This window comes from Epinephelus lanceolatus, chromosome 14 (assembly GCF_041903045.1).
Source record: "Epinephelus lanceolatus isolate andai-2023 chromosome 14, ASM4190304v1, whole genome shotgun sequence".
NCBI lineage: Eukaryota > Metazoa > Chordata > Actinopteri > Perciformes > Serranidae > Epinephelus > Epinephelus lanceolatus.
In genome coordinates this window covers 34874024-34890288 of record NC_135747.1, presented here as the reverse complement: position 1 = coordinate 34890288, position 16265 = coordinate 34874024, and the positions used below count along the sequence as shown (strand labels likewise).

General features: G+C 41.3%; 1 protein-coding gene across 1 annotated transcript in view; it reads left to right on the top strand.

Moving 5' to 3' along the window:
• The window catches only part of cntnap5a (contactin associated protein family member 5a), a 188688-nt gene that overhangs the window by 64826 nt on the left and 107597 nt on the right, over positions 1-16265 (top strand). Inside the window, exons 5-7 of the mRNA XM_033617802.2 lie at positions 6326-6529; positions 11324-11508; positions 15452-15595. Of these exons, the coding sequence (XP_033473693.2) occupies positions 6326-6529; positions 11324-11508; positions 15452-15595 (533 nt within the window). The remainder of the gene's footprint in view (positions 1-6325; positions 6530-11323; positions 11509-15451; positions 15596-16265) is intronic.

The window sequence follows — 16265 nt, the reverse complement described above, 5'->3', positions numbered from 1 at the left end:
TATAATGCATTACCAACAAAATCTGTGGTGATATTATTACATTATACATAACGCATTACCACCCAGAAACTGTCAATTGTTTTCTTTCATTTATCCACATCCACAGTTGCCGCCAGTGATCACACATCTGAGTGATGCTGCACTGCTTTATCACATTCAGTGTGTTTTTATATATCTATTTATATACTTACAATGCATCCTGTTGAGCTTTTGTGTCTTAAGGTTGCCCTCAAAGCAGCAGGGATATGGAGCGTTCATTTGTGTACCATCTGTTTAAATAACTATGAAATACTGTGTTAAAATTTTATGAAAGCTATGGTTGATACTTTCAGCACGTTGCACCTTAAACGGACAAATATTCACTGAAATACAAGGTAGAACTTTTTGTTTTTCTCAGTATTTCCACTGGATTTTTTTAAACCCGAGGAATTAACACATAAACCACAGGTACAACACTTTATTTTTCAGTGGTTTGGAAGGAATCCAGCTGGCACACTTTGCTTTTGTCTCACGGCTCTCGCTCCTCCTCCACTCAGTAGGGGAGATCAGAATAAAGTGATCACTGTTCAATAATGTGGAGTGATTGAACGACTAGTTAGTGAAATCAAAGTACTGTGTTGGAGACAGAATTAGCAACTTTTATCTTGTGGCCCTCAACAATGATACAAAGTGATTTGAGGAAACATAAAACGCATTCATGTCATTTTTTTCCTTGAATAATAACAAGCAACTTTGTGTAGAATACATATCTGTTTCTATCACATTGTTTGTGCGTACCAGAATAACGTATAAATCCCCAGCGGATATAACAACAAAGGGGTAAAGGCAAATAACAGAACAGCTAGAACAATCTGATAAGATCATAAAATCACATCACTTTACTGTAATTCAGCCTGTAAAACCAGGGAAACACTTACAATATTATGATATCCAAAATCTAAGAGGGTATCTAGTCTCTATTTAGGGTGTACCATATCATCTTGTTCACGATAATACTGCTATAATTTTTAATGTGATATGAAAAATTCGTATTGTGATACTTGGAATATTCCGACTTGTTGACATATTGACGTCATACTGTTACCCATGGCAACAACAAGCATGGCTGAAAGCAAAATTATTACAGACTCCACGGTGGTTCCAGAAAGAGGAGCAGCTTCAGTAGTGTGGAATAAACTGTGGCCTCCTGAATGTTTTATGAACAGCCCCGGACTTCTCAGACTCTTTTAGTGGCTTACGGCTCAGAGGGAACTCATTCAGCGGCTCCTCTGGCAGCAGCGCAGCGTCTCTCCCTCTTCCTTCTAGTCTTGCGCACACGGGAGTCTGTGTCGTCAAGTAATTTTGTCATAAACCTTTGGTAATGTAAACCTACGTGATGATTGCTGCAATTCTATTTTCTTAAATTAATAATATTTTTTTGTTGTTGTTGATCTGTCACATCGTCAAGAATATCGTTATCGTAAAAATACTCTGAAATATATTGTGATATTATTTTAGGGCCATATCGCCCACCCCTAATGACAACACTGACATAATATGGATATATGGCCTGGCCCTAATTCCCAAATATAATACCAAAATCCTAATTTTGTTTGCTTGTTTATCTCTCCCACTACTACATAATAATGTGTTTGTCTCGTGTAAAGAAACCTATTTTAACCTATCTAATCGTAAAGATATGCGTTAAACGTGTTCTGCTTCTCGCTCCTTAAATTCCTCATTATCTTAGAATAGCATGACTTTATACTTTCCTACAGAGTCATATCACGGAGCCTTTGTTCTCTGCCATGACAGAAGAAGGTGTCCCACATAACAGGCACAGTAAAAATGACAAAGGAGTAGCTAAGTGCAGCACACACAGGCTGCCTTCAGTGAAGCATGCACCAGATGTGCCTTTCAAACAGAAGAAGTCATCAAGGTGCCGTAGCCTGGATGTGCCAATCCTGGGAACATATGTGAGAACGGCTGCTTTTCTGGAGCATCAGCTTGTGAGGATGCACGCCAAGACACCGCTGGTTTAAGAGCATCACATACCGCCAGCTTCTGTTGCCTTACTGCCTTGCTTCGTGGCTACAATTAATTATCTTAAGGTAATGAATTCTTGAAGGAACATAATTTAATTATTCTCTTAAAAGATGTGATCATAAAACATTACATTAAAATAATTATATACTTTGTGATTAGATGTAAAAACAAAGTGGACCTGTGTGTCTGTACAGTATAAAGAGATGCTGTGAAGACACACGGAAACATTTATATCCTGAGCAATCCTCAATAAAATACATGTAATGGGGATTCACTGACACACCTCTCCCACGCATTGTGAAGCAGCACTAACTAGATGAGCCAGTGGATTAATGCACTGTGAAACACTGCCAGAATAGCCCACACTGATCAGTTTTATGATGCTCAACCACCACACAGTGGCCAAGTGTATTAACCCTGTAAAGCCCAAATATGGAAAAAATGAGCCAAAAAAATTGACCTTTCGGATGTTGTTGTAGGAGGCCTCTGATGCACATGGTTTTTAGGGAAGTGATGTAATGTTGCAACATTGATCCTCCTGTAGTTGGGAGCACGGTTTCCATTTTTGTAATAAATACACACAACAACTAAGGGTTCATTTGCAGGGTTGATTGCTTATATAGCCCCATAACAGTACATATCCTAAATAATAAATACAGTCCTGTACTTGAATGATGCAACACGTATCCCCTGATATATTTCACACCATTCAGATGATGTTTCTGCTCAACAAGCTGCTCTGTAGGCAAACAAAGCCAAGGAAAAAAGGCCAGAAAATACCAGAGAAAACATATTTTGAACTTACTTCTAATGAATCATGAAAGACGTTATATTTCTGTGAGTATTTATTACATGTGAGAAGTGAAATAGTCCCATTATGTGTAAGGTGCACTTGCTAATGGGATCACCACCTTGATTGAGAGGCTGTGTTTTAAGCTAGCATAAAGGTAGTGGTATGTTTTAAAACTAAGGCATCCTTTGGTACCAAGCGGCAACCTCCAACATGTAAAGGCCCATTTATGCTCCCTTTACGTACGAAAATGTATACGTCCGTTTCAGACAATGTTACCATCACTGCCCACAAACTTCCATGCGTCCTTTACGTTGGCATGGATGTTAACCAATATATCCACCAGGGGGCAGCCCAGCGTCAAAAGTTTATGACAACAACAAACTCAAAAACAAACATGGCGACTGTGGAGGAGATATTGATAATGTACCTCTTGCATAAAAGACAAAAACAGAGGCAGCGTTGTAGGAGGCGGTGGTCGGTGAGGCCGTTAAATACATCGCAACTGGAGGACGGAGAATTCTTTTCTCTAGTACTGCTGATGAGAGAAACTGACGGCGAGCGTCATTTCCAGTCCATCCAGCACGACAAGTCGCACAGCGTGCCTGTGAGTGAGGCAGAGCTACTAGCTGTCACCCTGCACAAAAAAAAAAAAAAAAAGCTTGCTGGCTGATTCTCTCTACAGGAATCAGCCAGCAAGCTTTTTTTTGTGTTTCTAACTAACTCTCACAACCTTTCCTCAAAAGTTCCGCCATTGTTATTTCTTCTTCGTGTCTCACTAGAGCTACGTATCGGGTAGTGACAGCAACACTGCCCCCACGGTTTCCGATGGTACTGCTCCATTTGGCCCATATCCCTAAGCTTTATGGAAACGTACAGAAATACGGACGAAATGAATGCAGAGCATGGTCAGAAGGCTCCGTCCGTATCCGGATCCGTATTTAACGTTGAGCATAAATGGGCTTAAGTGCCAACAACTGCAGTTCCTTGAATGACCACTTGAGGCTGGCTCCAGAAGGGAGCTAATCCCAACAGACCCCCATGTTAAAATGCCCAACGTTACAGCAGGAATAAACAGCCTGGAACAAAAAAAGGTTTCGGTCTCTAAAGCTAATTTTGTTCTTCATGACAGCTGTGCCAGGGGTTGATTTTTTTGATAACTAATAAATAAGTTAGGCATATTTAAATGGTAAAAATGGTAAACTTGTGTATCGCTTTTCTAGTCTTACAACCACTCAAAGTAAACACTGCATGTAACATTCACGCATTCACACACACAGATTCACACACTGGTGGCCGAGGCTACCATACAAGGTGCCACCTGCTACTCATTAACCATTCACTCGCACTCACACACTGATGAACAGCCATCGGGAGCAATCTGGGATTCAGGATGTTGCCCAGTGATACTTTGACACGCATGCTGGAGAAGCTGGGGATCAAACCGCCAATCTTCCAATTAGTGGGTGACCCACTCTACCTCTGAGCCACAGCCGCCCTCTTGAGTGGGGAAGCTAGAGTGACAGACTTTCTACGAGGCATCGCCATAGTCTGTGAGTCAGATCCACCCCGTGTTCCTTCACGTGTCCAAAATATGGTCACGTCTGGCTTGAAAGCGCCAAAATGGCAATGGTTGTAATACAGAAGTAGTGGAGTCCACAAACCAGTGGACAACGTCATGGTGGCTTCATCAATTATTTCATACAGTCTATTATCGGTACCATCCATGTCATGCTCACTTGTCAGGAAGTGGGATAAATTATGCTCCAGTGTTTGGCTAAATTTGGGTGATGTAAAAAACCATCATGGCCGTTTTCAAAGGGGTCCCTAGAACTCTGACCCGAAGATATCCAAATGAAAATGTGTCCTAAGGGTGCCCATGAGTCTCCTTTTTACAGCCATGCCCACTTAGTGCTAGTCCCATTCAGTTATGGCTTTTGGTTTTGTGTGCCACCCCAAGATTTTCAGTGACCCAACCTGGTCACCCCTATGAAAAAATTCTGGGGTCTTTCAGGGTTAATGTTGGATAAGCAGGTATAAAACTTATGCTGTACTCCTTTGTCCTGCATTGGTCAATGGTTTTTGGATTCATGTGCTTAAAAACTTCTCAAAATACCTTGTTAATTAAAATATCGCTGATGGATGACTTAAAATTCAGAAACGACTAATCCTCCAAGACAGACTGAGAAAGGTTACGTTGCCATGCAGCTCACTCTGCTGCTGCATTACAGACTCTAATCTATGTAGGAGCGTCTCTCTCTGAAGCAGGATTATATAAAGGTGACACCGACACTGATCTCACATCTGCTCTTTAAGACTCCCTGAAAACAATCGCACATTATGTTTGCAGGGTGTCCTCAGCTCCCTTAAAACAGCCATATAACGTCTTCAGTTCGATTAATATCAGGCCTTAAAAGTCATTAAACAGTCTTAAATTTAAATTTGTCAGGAAATAATTACCACAAATATTTGATCTAATTTGATTTATCTGTCTTTTAATTTCTTTTTGATAGATCTTTGAACCCTGATACTGTCTTTTTAATTTATTTTTGCACTTACTTGTCGGATAAAATGTAGCTCAACCTATCCCCTCTAATAATCACACTGGTGTGCAATGCTTGAATACATAGAAAAAGATAATTTGTCCGTGAACGAGTCTTAAATTTGGTTAAAATTATCTTGAAAAGGTTCTTAGAAAGCATTAAACTGAAGTTTCCTGTAGACACCCTGTGATTAGAGTCGAACAGAGAGGGTGCAGCAGAGATTGAGATTCTCTCTGTGTTGACAGGGAGGTATTTGGTTTGGGTGCAGCACTCTTTTCCTTTCTCACTCACTCACAATGCTGCTGCATTACAGTGATCAACAGAGCTGCACGCCTCACGACAGACTGTATAAAGACCGATAAACCTGTGCAGTTATTTGGTTTCGCCTCTGCTGTGGACTGTTACTGCTGCTTAAAAACATTTTTAATTGTTTGGTTGTTTTGATGCCGTAATGCTGCATGGATTAGTGTGGTGTTATATTAAAAAATAAATTGAATTTAATACGTATTACTGCAGCCGGTGGTGATGCCTTAAATTAAATAGCATTTCACAAGGGGTGGGCCGATCGATTCCCAACATAGATACCATGATACTAAATCTTGTTTTGGGTGTCGATGCTGGCCTCAAGCGGATCAATACCATCTCATGTTAGATCACGTTCTCTCTCTCTTCCTTTTCCTCCTTGGTGCCACAGTAAACATTTGTTATTGACCATCGCACATTGTCTTGTGTTTTAACATGCATGTGATTAAGTAATCAACAGTAAAATGAAACGGCAAATTATTTTGAAAATGAAATGGCCTGTTAACGATGCAATCAGCTCATGAATCGATACATTGCAAGATCAATTTTCCAGACCGTGACACTGCTTACATTTTAAAAGCGATTGCAATGTTTACATGAATGTATTTTTTTCTTATAATTCACTGAAAGACCAACACTGATTTACTGTGATTCTCTCCTGCAGAGTCATACGTCGCAGACTTTGACGGCAGAAGCTCCTTGCTGTATCGGTTCAACCAGAAGTCCATGTCAACGGTGAAGGACGTGATTTCTCTGCGCTTCAAGAGCCATCAGGCTGAGGGTGTGTTACTGCATGGAGAGGGGCAGAGAGGAGATTACATCACCCTGGAGCTTCACCGAGGAAGATTGGACCTCTACCTCAACTTAGGTGAGCTGCTCTTTCCCGGCCTCTCTCTCCCCTGAAAATCAATTTTTTATTTCCACCAGAATTTAGTCTCACAGTCACGATTGAGAGGTGTTGCAGCAGTGTGGTGGTTGTCGTTTGTAAGTCTCACCTCGGTTCCACTCAGTAATGATGACAACAGTTTTCTCAGGACAAACCTGGGACCCAAGTTGTGTCTTCAAATTGCTGAATTTGTCCGGCGAGAAGTAAACAAAACTATGTCAAAACTTACATTGCTGGACCATGTATAAATCGCTTGAGGGATTTTCATTTGAAACAGGAAGTGGCGGCATTCAGTCAGTCATGAACTTTGCCTCGTTGTTGTGGACTAGCCCAAAAATTCATTTAAATACATCTTAAAATGAAGAACAATGCACTTACTTACACAGCAGAGGGGACCTGCTTCCTCTGGAGCTGCAACCACTGAACATTTATGGACCAGTACACATGCATGTATCTAGTGGACTGAAAAACCAATTGATGTTCTAAAAGGTTACCTAAAGTTTAATTTGTATTTGTCATGTTAATATTTATACAATTAAAAAAAATTATTCTTGGCACTGTGTGACGGCACAATATTGCTACACAAAGATACTATGCTGTAATGATTTTTTTCCCCCACCCATAGTTTCCAATGTAGACGTGTAGAAACTATTTTTTAGGGTGCGACTGCTGTGTCTTGAGTTTAACTTTTGGAGCGCAGGAGCACGCATGTGACAAGAAAGACTAGTCATGCACGTCAGATATATTTCCCTTCTTCCGTAAATATGAGTCTATTGTAAATATGGAGAAGAAGTTGATCACCTTAGTTGCAGGGCCACCCCAGAGGTTCAGATCTGTCCTACAGGCAATTTTTTAGGCTTATATACATTTAAAAACATGCCTGAAGGAAGATCAGCTCAGAACTCGGGATTTCCGGTAAGTAGGTGGTGATATGTTGGTGGTTGTGGTCACTAAACAACGTCAGATGCAACCTGCCTCCATGTAGTAGTGCCCTGTCTTTCATTACCAGGGGTTAAAGGCATGGCGCATGTCCTGGCCCTAACACAGCCTTCCCCTCTTTAGCTCTGGTTGATGATGTATGTTTGTAAAGCATCCTATGGGTTATTCCTTCCAGTCTAGATATGCGGTTTAGGCAATGGGCACAAAATGGTGGAACAGCTTACTGCACTATAGCTAATGGAAATGACTTGCAGTCTTTTCACTGGCTTTCAAACATTTATAACCTCGCAAAAAAAATGATTTTTTATTTTCAGATATATCCAGGTCAGAGACTACTTCAGTAAAGCAATCAAACAAACAGAGGACAGTGAACCCAGTTTGATTAAATCATTCACTGATGTATATATGAATAAAGACAACAAACATGTTGTATCACGAATGAATAGTAAATTACGAAATTCCAAAAATTATTCCACTGCCCAGGTTGAACAGGAATGGGAGAGGGAATCAGGCCTGAAGATATCTGAAGATGATTGGAATGGTATTTGGGAAGATCAAGCTAGGACCACCAATTCAAGATCCTGGCGATATTTTGTGACTCCGAAACTGAAATTTGAATGCGGGGATGAATGCTGGAGGCCGTGTGGTAAATCAATGGCAGACCATTTTCATATTTTTGGGGGATGCCCGCTAATTTCTCCATATTGGCAAGAGATTGCCAAAGAAATAAGGAACATCTTTGGAATAGAAGTTGATTCGTCTTTTGTCTTATTGTACTTGAGCCAAACTCTGGACACTCTCATGACCCAAGACAAATACATTTACAAAGTACATTTGGCTGCAAGCAAGACAGCCATCACATGAAGGTGGCTACAGGTGAGCCCCCTTTAAAGGACGACTGGATTGCAGTTTTTAAAGAAATTCACTGTATGGAGAAAATCACCTTTTCGTTGAGACTGTGACTTGATCAATAAACAAAACACTGGAAAAATGGACCGTACACACAAAGGGATGTGACCTATTGACTGGTCAGTTTAAAATCCCATTGTGTACCCTTGTGTGGCTCTTACCAACCCCCCACTGATTAATTGGGTGCCAATTAATAATTCAAACCAATCAATTGATCGACCTCCAGTTATGTGTTGTTACTAAGGTTTTGGCATCCAGTTTAACGTCTTATTTCCACCTTCACCTCATAGCAGTGACAGCACCAGTTCTGGCATTGTAACACATAATAGTCAATAATGTTTAAGTAAATTTAAAGATTGTGTCATAAAGTTCATGAGGTGATTCTCTCTTTACTTCGTCTAAAACTGCCATTTTGACTGCAGCTGGCTATTTAGCTAGCTAGCTTGCTAATTCCACCATGCTTTCGTGCTGCACTGGTTTACAGACAATGATGAATACAGGAAAACAAGACTGTCAGTGTCCACGGCTCTGTCAGCCTGTCAGTGCCTATTCATTTTGATACAGCAACCGTCAGTGGGGAAATACCAACACTCACATCATCTGTCACTCTGAACAATGGTGTAACTTCATCACTCACTCGTCACTCACTCATGGACAGACGTGTGTGTATGTAGGGCCGGCCTCACACGCTGTAGTCCGGCTGAAAAAATATGTAGAGGTGTAAGTATCCTCCAATGCAGCCCAGTCACTAGAAGAAAATGTTGGCATTGTAAATTTCTGCAATCAACGTGGTGTATGAGCTGAGTTTGTCAGAGGGAGGTGGAGGGGATGGTGGTTGGCGTGAAACCTCGGTGGGACAGCTGCCAAGCTGCAAACCACTGCAGAGACCAACAAACAACGAGAGACTTTCAGTCTCGCCTCAGTGCACTTCTGGACACTGGTAACAGGATCATTATTTCAGGCACCAGCCCCACCCACAACAGAGGAATCAAGAGGTGGGCCTGACTGTTTGTTCTACACACCTGGCTGAAAGACAACTGTGCAGCCACTGGGATCCCCTACATCAACAACCTGGACTTATTCTGCACGAGGCCCATCTTTTATCCTTTAGCTGGTACAAAATTTCCTGCAACTCAATAACTCAGATTCAGAAATCATATTGTTCAGTCCCCCAAACCTTATCAGCCCCTCTGAGAGTGGCCTTGGTCCCTAGTCTGCTAATGTAAAGCCCAGTGCCAGAAATCTGGGACCAATATTTGACACTGATCTAAGCTTCCAACCACAAATCAAAAAAGCTGTCCGGTCCTGCTTCCTGCCTATAAAAACTGTCTCAAGAATTAAATCAAAGATCTCACACTCAGACTTGGAAAAAAGTCATTCACACACTAATTTTGTCCAGACTTCAATCCCTCCTTTCTGGCATCAACTGAATCTCACTCTCTGGCCTCCAACTAGTTCAGAATGCAGCAACTAGGCGACATCACATCCCCCCCAATCCTGGCTTCTCTCCATTGGCTCCCTGTTCTCATTTTAGACCTGATTTAAGGATTTTACTGATCACTTTTAAAGCTTGTCTGGCCCCAAGCTACAAAGCAGAAATGTTGACCCTGTATGAGCCAGTTTGCAGCCTTAGATCCTGAGGTGGGGCTCCTCTGGCTGATCCAAGGCCATGGCTAAACTCTAAAGGTTTTACTGCCTTTGCCTTTTGCTTTTATGTGATGTTGTCTTTTTATTTATATGTATTTGTATTGACACTTTGTGTTTTGCATTTTGCATTTTTTGCCTTCTTGCTTTAACTTTATCTTAACTTTACCGTAAATTTGTCTCTGGCTCTTTGGTACTGTATTGCCTGCTGAGTATTCTGTTTCTGCTTTTGCTTTGTCCATCCAAGCACTTTGCAAGCCCTGTTTTTAAAGGTGCTATATAAATAAAGCTCTTATGTCAAAACCAGTTGTTTTTCGGTGAGTCACGGCTACATTTCCAGCTTTTTAGCCACTAAACGTGGGTGTTTTTGAAAGACCCAGCTGTGTTTTTACCAGGGAAAGGGCCACAAGCAGCAGCTGTTTTTTACCAAGCACTTTCTGTCAGGGTAGAGCTGCATAAAGGGGTTGTTTTTCACTGAGAAAGCACTGCATTTTCTGCAGTGATTGTGCCCCCAAAAGTGGGTATTTTTAACCAAAAATATGATCTTTTCCTAACCTTAACCAAGTGTTTTTGGTTCCTAAATCTAACAGCATTACTCACAGCATTATTGAAATGTTAGGGGCACATACAGTGGTCGTTTTTTACCAAGACATCGCTGCACTTTCTGTCAGGGTAGTGCCTCAAAAAGGGGTTGTTTTTTTTTACCAAGAAAGCTCTGTGTTTTCTGCAGGAATTGTGGGTATTATTAACCAAAACATGATCTTTTCCTAACCATAACCAAGTGTTTTGGTGCCTAAACCTAACCACGTTACCCAGAGCATTGTTGAAATGCAAAAAAGCGTAAAGTTTCATCTTATCAGCCACATAATAACGTACAAATGTATCCATGGTTTTCAAACATCCAGTCTGGTGATTGGGTTGTCTAATCAGATTGTTCTGATCCATAACAGTGTGAAACAGATAATAAGAAATGACGCATCTCAAAAATTTAAATCAGCAATATGACTTAAACACTTAATTATCTGAATGGTAAGTGATTATTTTTTTGTTGACTGAGTAATTCATTGTGCAAACAACCATTTAAGCAGTGCACACTCTCCTTCGTACCAATTTGTTGGTTTCTATTCCAGCATACATAATCTAAGTGAATGAAAAGGACATAATTGGAGGTATTTATTGGCTTTGTTGGACACCTGCCAGTCTGCCCTCACACATTTACAGGTTCACCGTGAAAGATGTAAAGCCGCTCACTGCATTCCTGCTGTTTCTTTTGTTTTTCTGCAGACGACAGCAGGCTGAGGTTCAGCAGCGGCCGTGTTGCCGTCACTGTAGGCAGCCTGCTGGATGACCAGCAGTGGCACTCTGTTCACATAGAGCGCTTCAACAAGCAGGTTAACCTCACAGTGGACTCCCACACACAGCACTTCCAAACCAAAGGAGAAGGGCACTCACTGGAGGTTGACTACGAGGTGAGTCCACACAGGATGATTAAATTACGTAACTGCAGCTCTGTAAATGTGAATATATCTTCTAATGAATTCATCCAGCGAGGGCCAGACAAACCTATCATTAATAACACAGTGATGAGCCTTGGAGTACTATAGTAAACAGAGTCTCGTCTGTGTACAGCAAGCCCTTGGGAAGAGGCATGTTTTGAAATGACGTCTCCATAATGAATGAGAGAAAAGAGAGGAACAGAAATGCGGAGACAAGTTATTTTTGTTGTCTCAAAGGAATAACAGAGAGGACTAACAAGAGGACTCTCAACCTCTCAATGGATGCTGTGAAAACTTTTTTTTTTTTTTTTTTCTTGAGTTTCAATGTTCTGAACATATTCAAACAACATTCTAACAGAAGAGATCATTAAATATGCCCTCTAACTTGGAGACCCATTGACTGAGTGTTCACTAAACTTCTCCTCCAGTCGGTGATTGTCCATTTGTAGTTTGGCCACCGTAACGTGGCATATAGTTTATGTAGTCATTAAGTGCATATATAAAACTCTTTTACATTATTCTCCAGCATGACACCTTGTTTGCACAGTTTTATTTAGTGTTCGTATTTCCACATAATACATAGAGCACGCCCCCTAGTGTTCGACACAAGAAAATGCATCTCTGATAGAAACACCACAGAAATGGCAGAAAAGTCTGATGGCCATCCAGTCTGCGGGAAAATTCATGTTCAGAGACAAAAACAGGACCAATAATGCATGGACACAAATAAGTGAGTGGGTTGGCCTGTTAAGTGTGTAGCCAGGTTTGTCAAATATTTTGTTAAAAGGTATATGAGCCAATATGCATGCACTATACACAGCTAGCATGCTACCAGCGTTAGCTAGCCAAACATGGCGTTGCACTTTTCACTTTGAAAAAATGTAAACTAGAGTGCTCAGAGATGAGTCCCTAAAACACGGAAATGAGTTAGCATTTTGCCACTTGTTGTTCCCTCGTCTCAGAGTCAATGAGTTTTTGGTTAGATGCCTGAAATAAGGTCTGTGGTTAATACAAGCTTATGAGACTTTCATGTTTTGTTCTGGGGCATAAACTATGTCAGTAAATACCCCATACGTGAACTTTGAAGCTTCTATGTGTCTGAAAAAAAGGCAGTTGCTAACAAGTTTATAGCCTAACATTAGCTTCTTACTTCTGGCAGTTGCATTTAGGCTCCAGTGATCATCAGGTTTCATAAACATTTCTTCGCCACAGAGCTTATTTTTAGCGATAACACCAAATTCAACTGAAAAATCCTATTGGCTTTTTGACGAGGCAACCAGTGTGATACTAACTTCTGCTTCAGTCGACTGAAAAACATCATCCATGGGGCACTCTGTGAGAGCTGTATTATATTCATCAATCTGTTTGCTATTTTGTTTTAACGCTATCTTCCTGTGGCACAGTGCATGTAGCCTATCTGAAATCTAAGGGGGGAAAAATAATTTAAAAATTATTTAGTGTGCAAGAGGCAAATTTTGGATAGACAAAGAACACATCAGAGATAACGGAGGTTCTAATGGAAATTAATGGACTCTTGGTTGACTGGTATGTGGAAACGAGGCACTGGACATTGTTTTCAACCATCTGAGCGACAAGCCCCCAAAAACAGCCACATAGTGACATAGTGGCCAAACAGTGGAATTACATCTTTCATATCTGGTAATGCCATTGGGCCCAAGAAGGCTTGTGTCCCATTTTTATGCCCGTCTCAACCCCCATAAAATGACTTGTTTTACTATCAGGACTTGATCCAACCAGTCCGATAACATTATTTAAAGTCCAGAAGAGCCACATGATTAAATAATTTCATCCCCATTCAAGTTAGCAGCGGGCTTAACCGACCGGCTAAACCGTTAGCCAGTCGGGTGACAGACATCTTTAGTGCACCTGCTCTATAGGCCAAACAGTGTGGAAACAAAGCAGAACATTCGGGTGATTTTACACACAGCAGTCAAACATTTTTGGCTTCATACACCACTGAGCAACTTTCTCAGTAATGAATTGGGCCCTGCCTCCAACACTTTGTCCAGTTCTCTTTTTACATCCATGCTCAGCTAGCTATGATTAATTTGCTAGCTTGCTAGCAGATAAAATATTCTAGCAACAGTTGTCATTTCAGCTGCCAAAATCAACGATTAACAGCGAGAAGTTAAAAGCCAGCTGCTTTTTTCTTGTTGGAAAATTACCACAAATTTCTAACAGTAACTTTGCCGCAGTTACTATAAGCTGCATATAGAACACGAGAATGAAAAGCTTGACAGGCACAACAACGGTAAGTGAGGGCCAATTCCAAAAACATATAACAAGGGCTGTACCCGACTTAGAAGTTTGTCAGTCCAATCAAATTTGGCTGTTTATATGAATTCTTAACTATTCATTTCTCCATATAGACTATGAAGTATTGAACAGCCAGATTTTCTTTTTAAAGATTATGTTTTTGACTCTTGCCTTTATTTGACAGGACAGATTAAGCATAAAAGCAGGAGAGAGACAGGGAATGACATGCAGCAACTGGCTGCAGGCTGGAACCGAACGCAAGGACAGTGCCCGTGCACATGGGACGCCCTCCCAATCACTAAGCCACTGGACGCCCCATACTGCCAGATTTTTGACGTTCACATAATACAGTAAACAAGCCAAGTTAACCCTCCGAGCTAATGTGTACTATCTGTGGTTTGGACGATTTGGAAATGTGCAACATCATTTTATGCCGACACCAGATATCAAACAAAAGCCAGACACTGTATCGTACTGAGTTGCTGTGAGCTGTGAATTCACCACTTCTAAGCAGAAGATAACGTTATCTGGGAGCGTGGCCTCTCTTCCTCCAGGCAGCTGCTTCCATCTCACTCAGACTCACCCTGGCTCTCGGTCCGCAGCTGCTTGTCTTCACCAAGAGGATGGGGCAACGTTGACATAGTGTCAGGATTTTACCCCGGAGAGCAGCATGAAAGCCTGGAGCACTGACTCTGTAGCAACTTCTGGGACCGAAATGTCCCCAGAAGTACGCTGCGTAGTGCCTGACAAAAAATCAAAAAAAAAACAAAGCACTGCTTGGTTTGAAGAATCTCAGCCGACTGAGGGGGGTCCCTAACTGATGATTCAAATCTTCGACTCTCAGAGAGCAGCCCTATTTATCCCTTTTTTCAATCGCAGCCAGTGGTAAAATACAACATACACATGTACTCCTGGATTGACCAATTGTATGTGGACACCTAAATGTTGCCAGCATGAGATTGGCAGTAATGCTATTCCAAAACAGGCCTTAATCTGCTGCTGTAACAGCCTCCACTCTTCTGGGAAGGCTTTCAAAAAGATTTTGGACCCTGGCTGCAGGGATTTTCTTCCATTCAGCCTGAACAGCATGAGTGAGGTCCAACACATGATGCTGGGTGATAAGGTCTGGCTGGCAGTCAGAGTTCCAGTTCATCCCAGAGGTGTTTGATAGGCTACACGCAGACCAGCCAAGCTCTTCCACGCCAAAATGGAGAAACATTTTCTTAAAGAGACACTTTTTATGCACGGGGGCATTGTCTTATTAAAAAAGGAAAAACATCTTTCCCAAACTGCTGTTACGTTACGATTTCCCTTTGTTTGAAGTAAAAGACATACGCAATACCGTGAAAAACAGCCCCGGACCAGAACACTGTATCCACAGTGTATGTTTGGATCCAGTGAGTAGGAGTTCTTTTCTCACTTACTGAATCACTGGCTCAGCTGTTCAGGCAGCAACTGGTGAGAATATGTGTGTGTGCGTGTATTTTGAGACCGTTATGTTGTTACCATGCTAATGGTTTAAGATACAGTAATGTACAGAACAGGATGTGCATTTCATTTTATATATAGCACACAGGAATGTGCATGTTCTGCCCACATTTATGATGGATCGATGTTTTCTGTTTTCTCTGTGTTACAGCTGAGTTTTGGAGGCATCCCACTGCCTGGTAAACCTGGCACTTTCCTGAGGAAGAACTTCCACGGCTGCATGGAAAACCTCTACTACAATGGAATCAATATCATAGACTTGGCAAAGAGACGCAAGCCACAGATACACAGCGTGGTGAGTTTTTCACTGTGAAATATGTCAGATTGTCCTTTTGAAAATGTGTCCTGAAGAGCCAGATTCAAAGCCTTTGCACACTGAGTCAGTTTTTTTTCCATCGTCCGAAAAAAATCATTACGCACAGAAACCTTGAACACTGATTTCAATGTGTTTTATTGTTGTGTTCATTGTGAAAACTCGCAATATGTGACAAAATGAAAAGACACATTTCCTCCTTTGCCTCCCTCCACTGGAGTTACCTCTCTGGCTGTCACCACTCCCTCGCTGTCTTTCATTTGGCACTATGGCTGCATGAACATGCGGAGCTGTCCTCCATATTCTATGTGTGGGCCACATCCTCCTCCTCGTCATCATTATCCACCTGAATATTACTATCTGACCTGTTGAACATAGCTATCTGAGTTATAAAATGATTCTTATCCTATTTGTAATAGTGGGCCTCGTGCAGGAAGCATAATACGAACAAATTACCTCTTGTTTTGGTCCGTATCCACGATTTGTTTTTATTTGGTTAGTTACCCATTGATTTCTGGGTTCCACCATTGTTTTCTTTTTTTGTGCTCTTCTCTTTGGTGAGACACAGTCCACATACTGTTTGTCCAACATGAGGAAATTCAAGTTTTAAGTTTTAGGAACACCATTTTTACACAATTTGAGGAACTTTTAC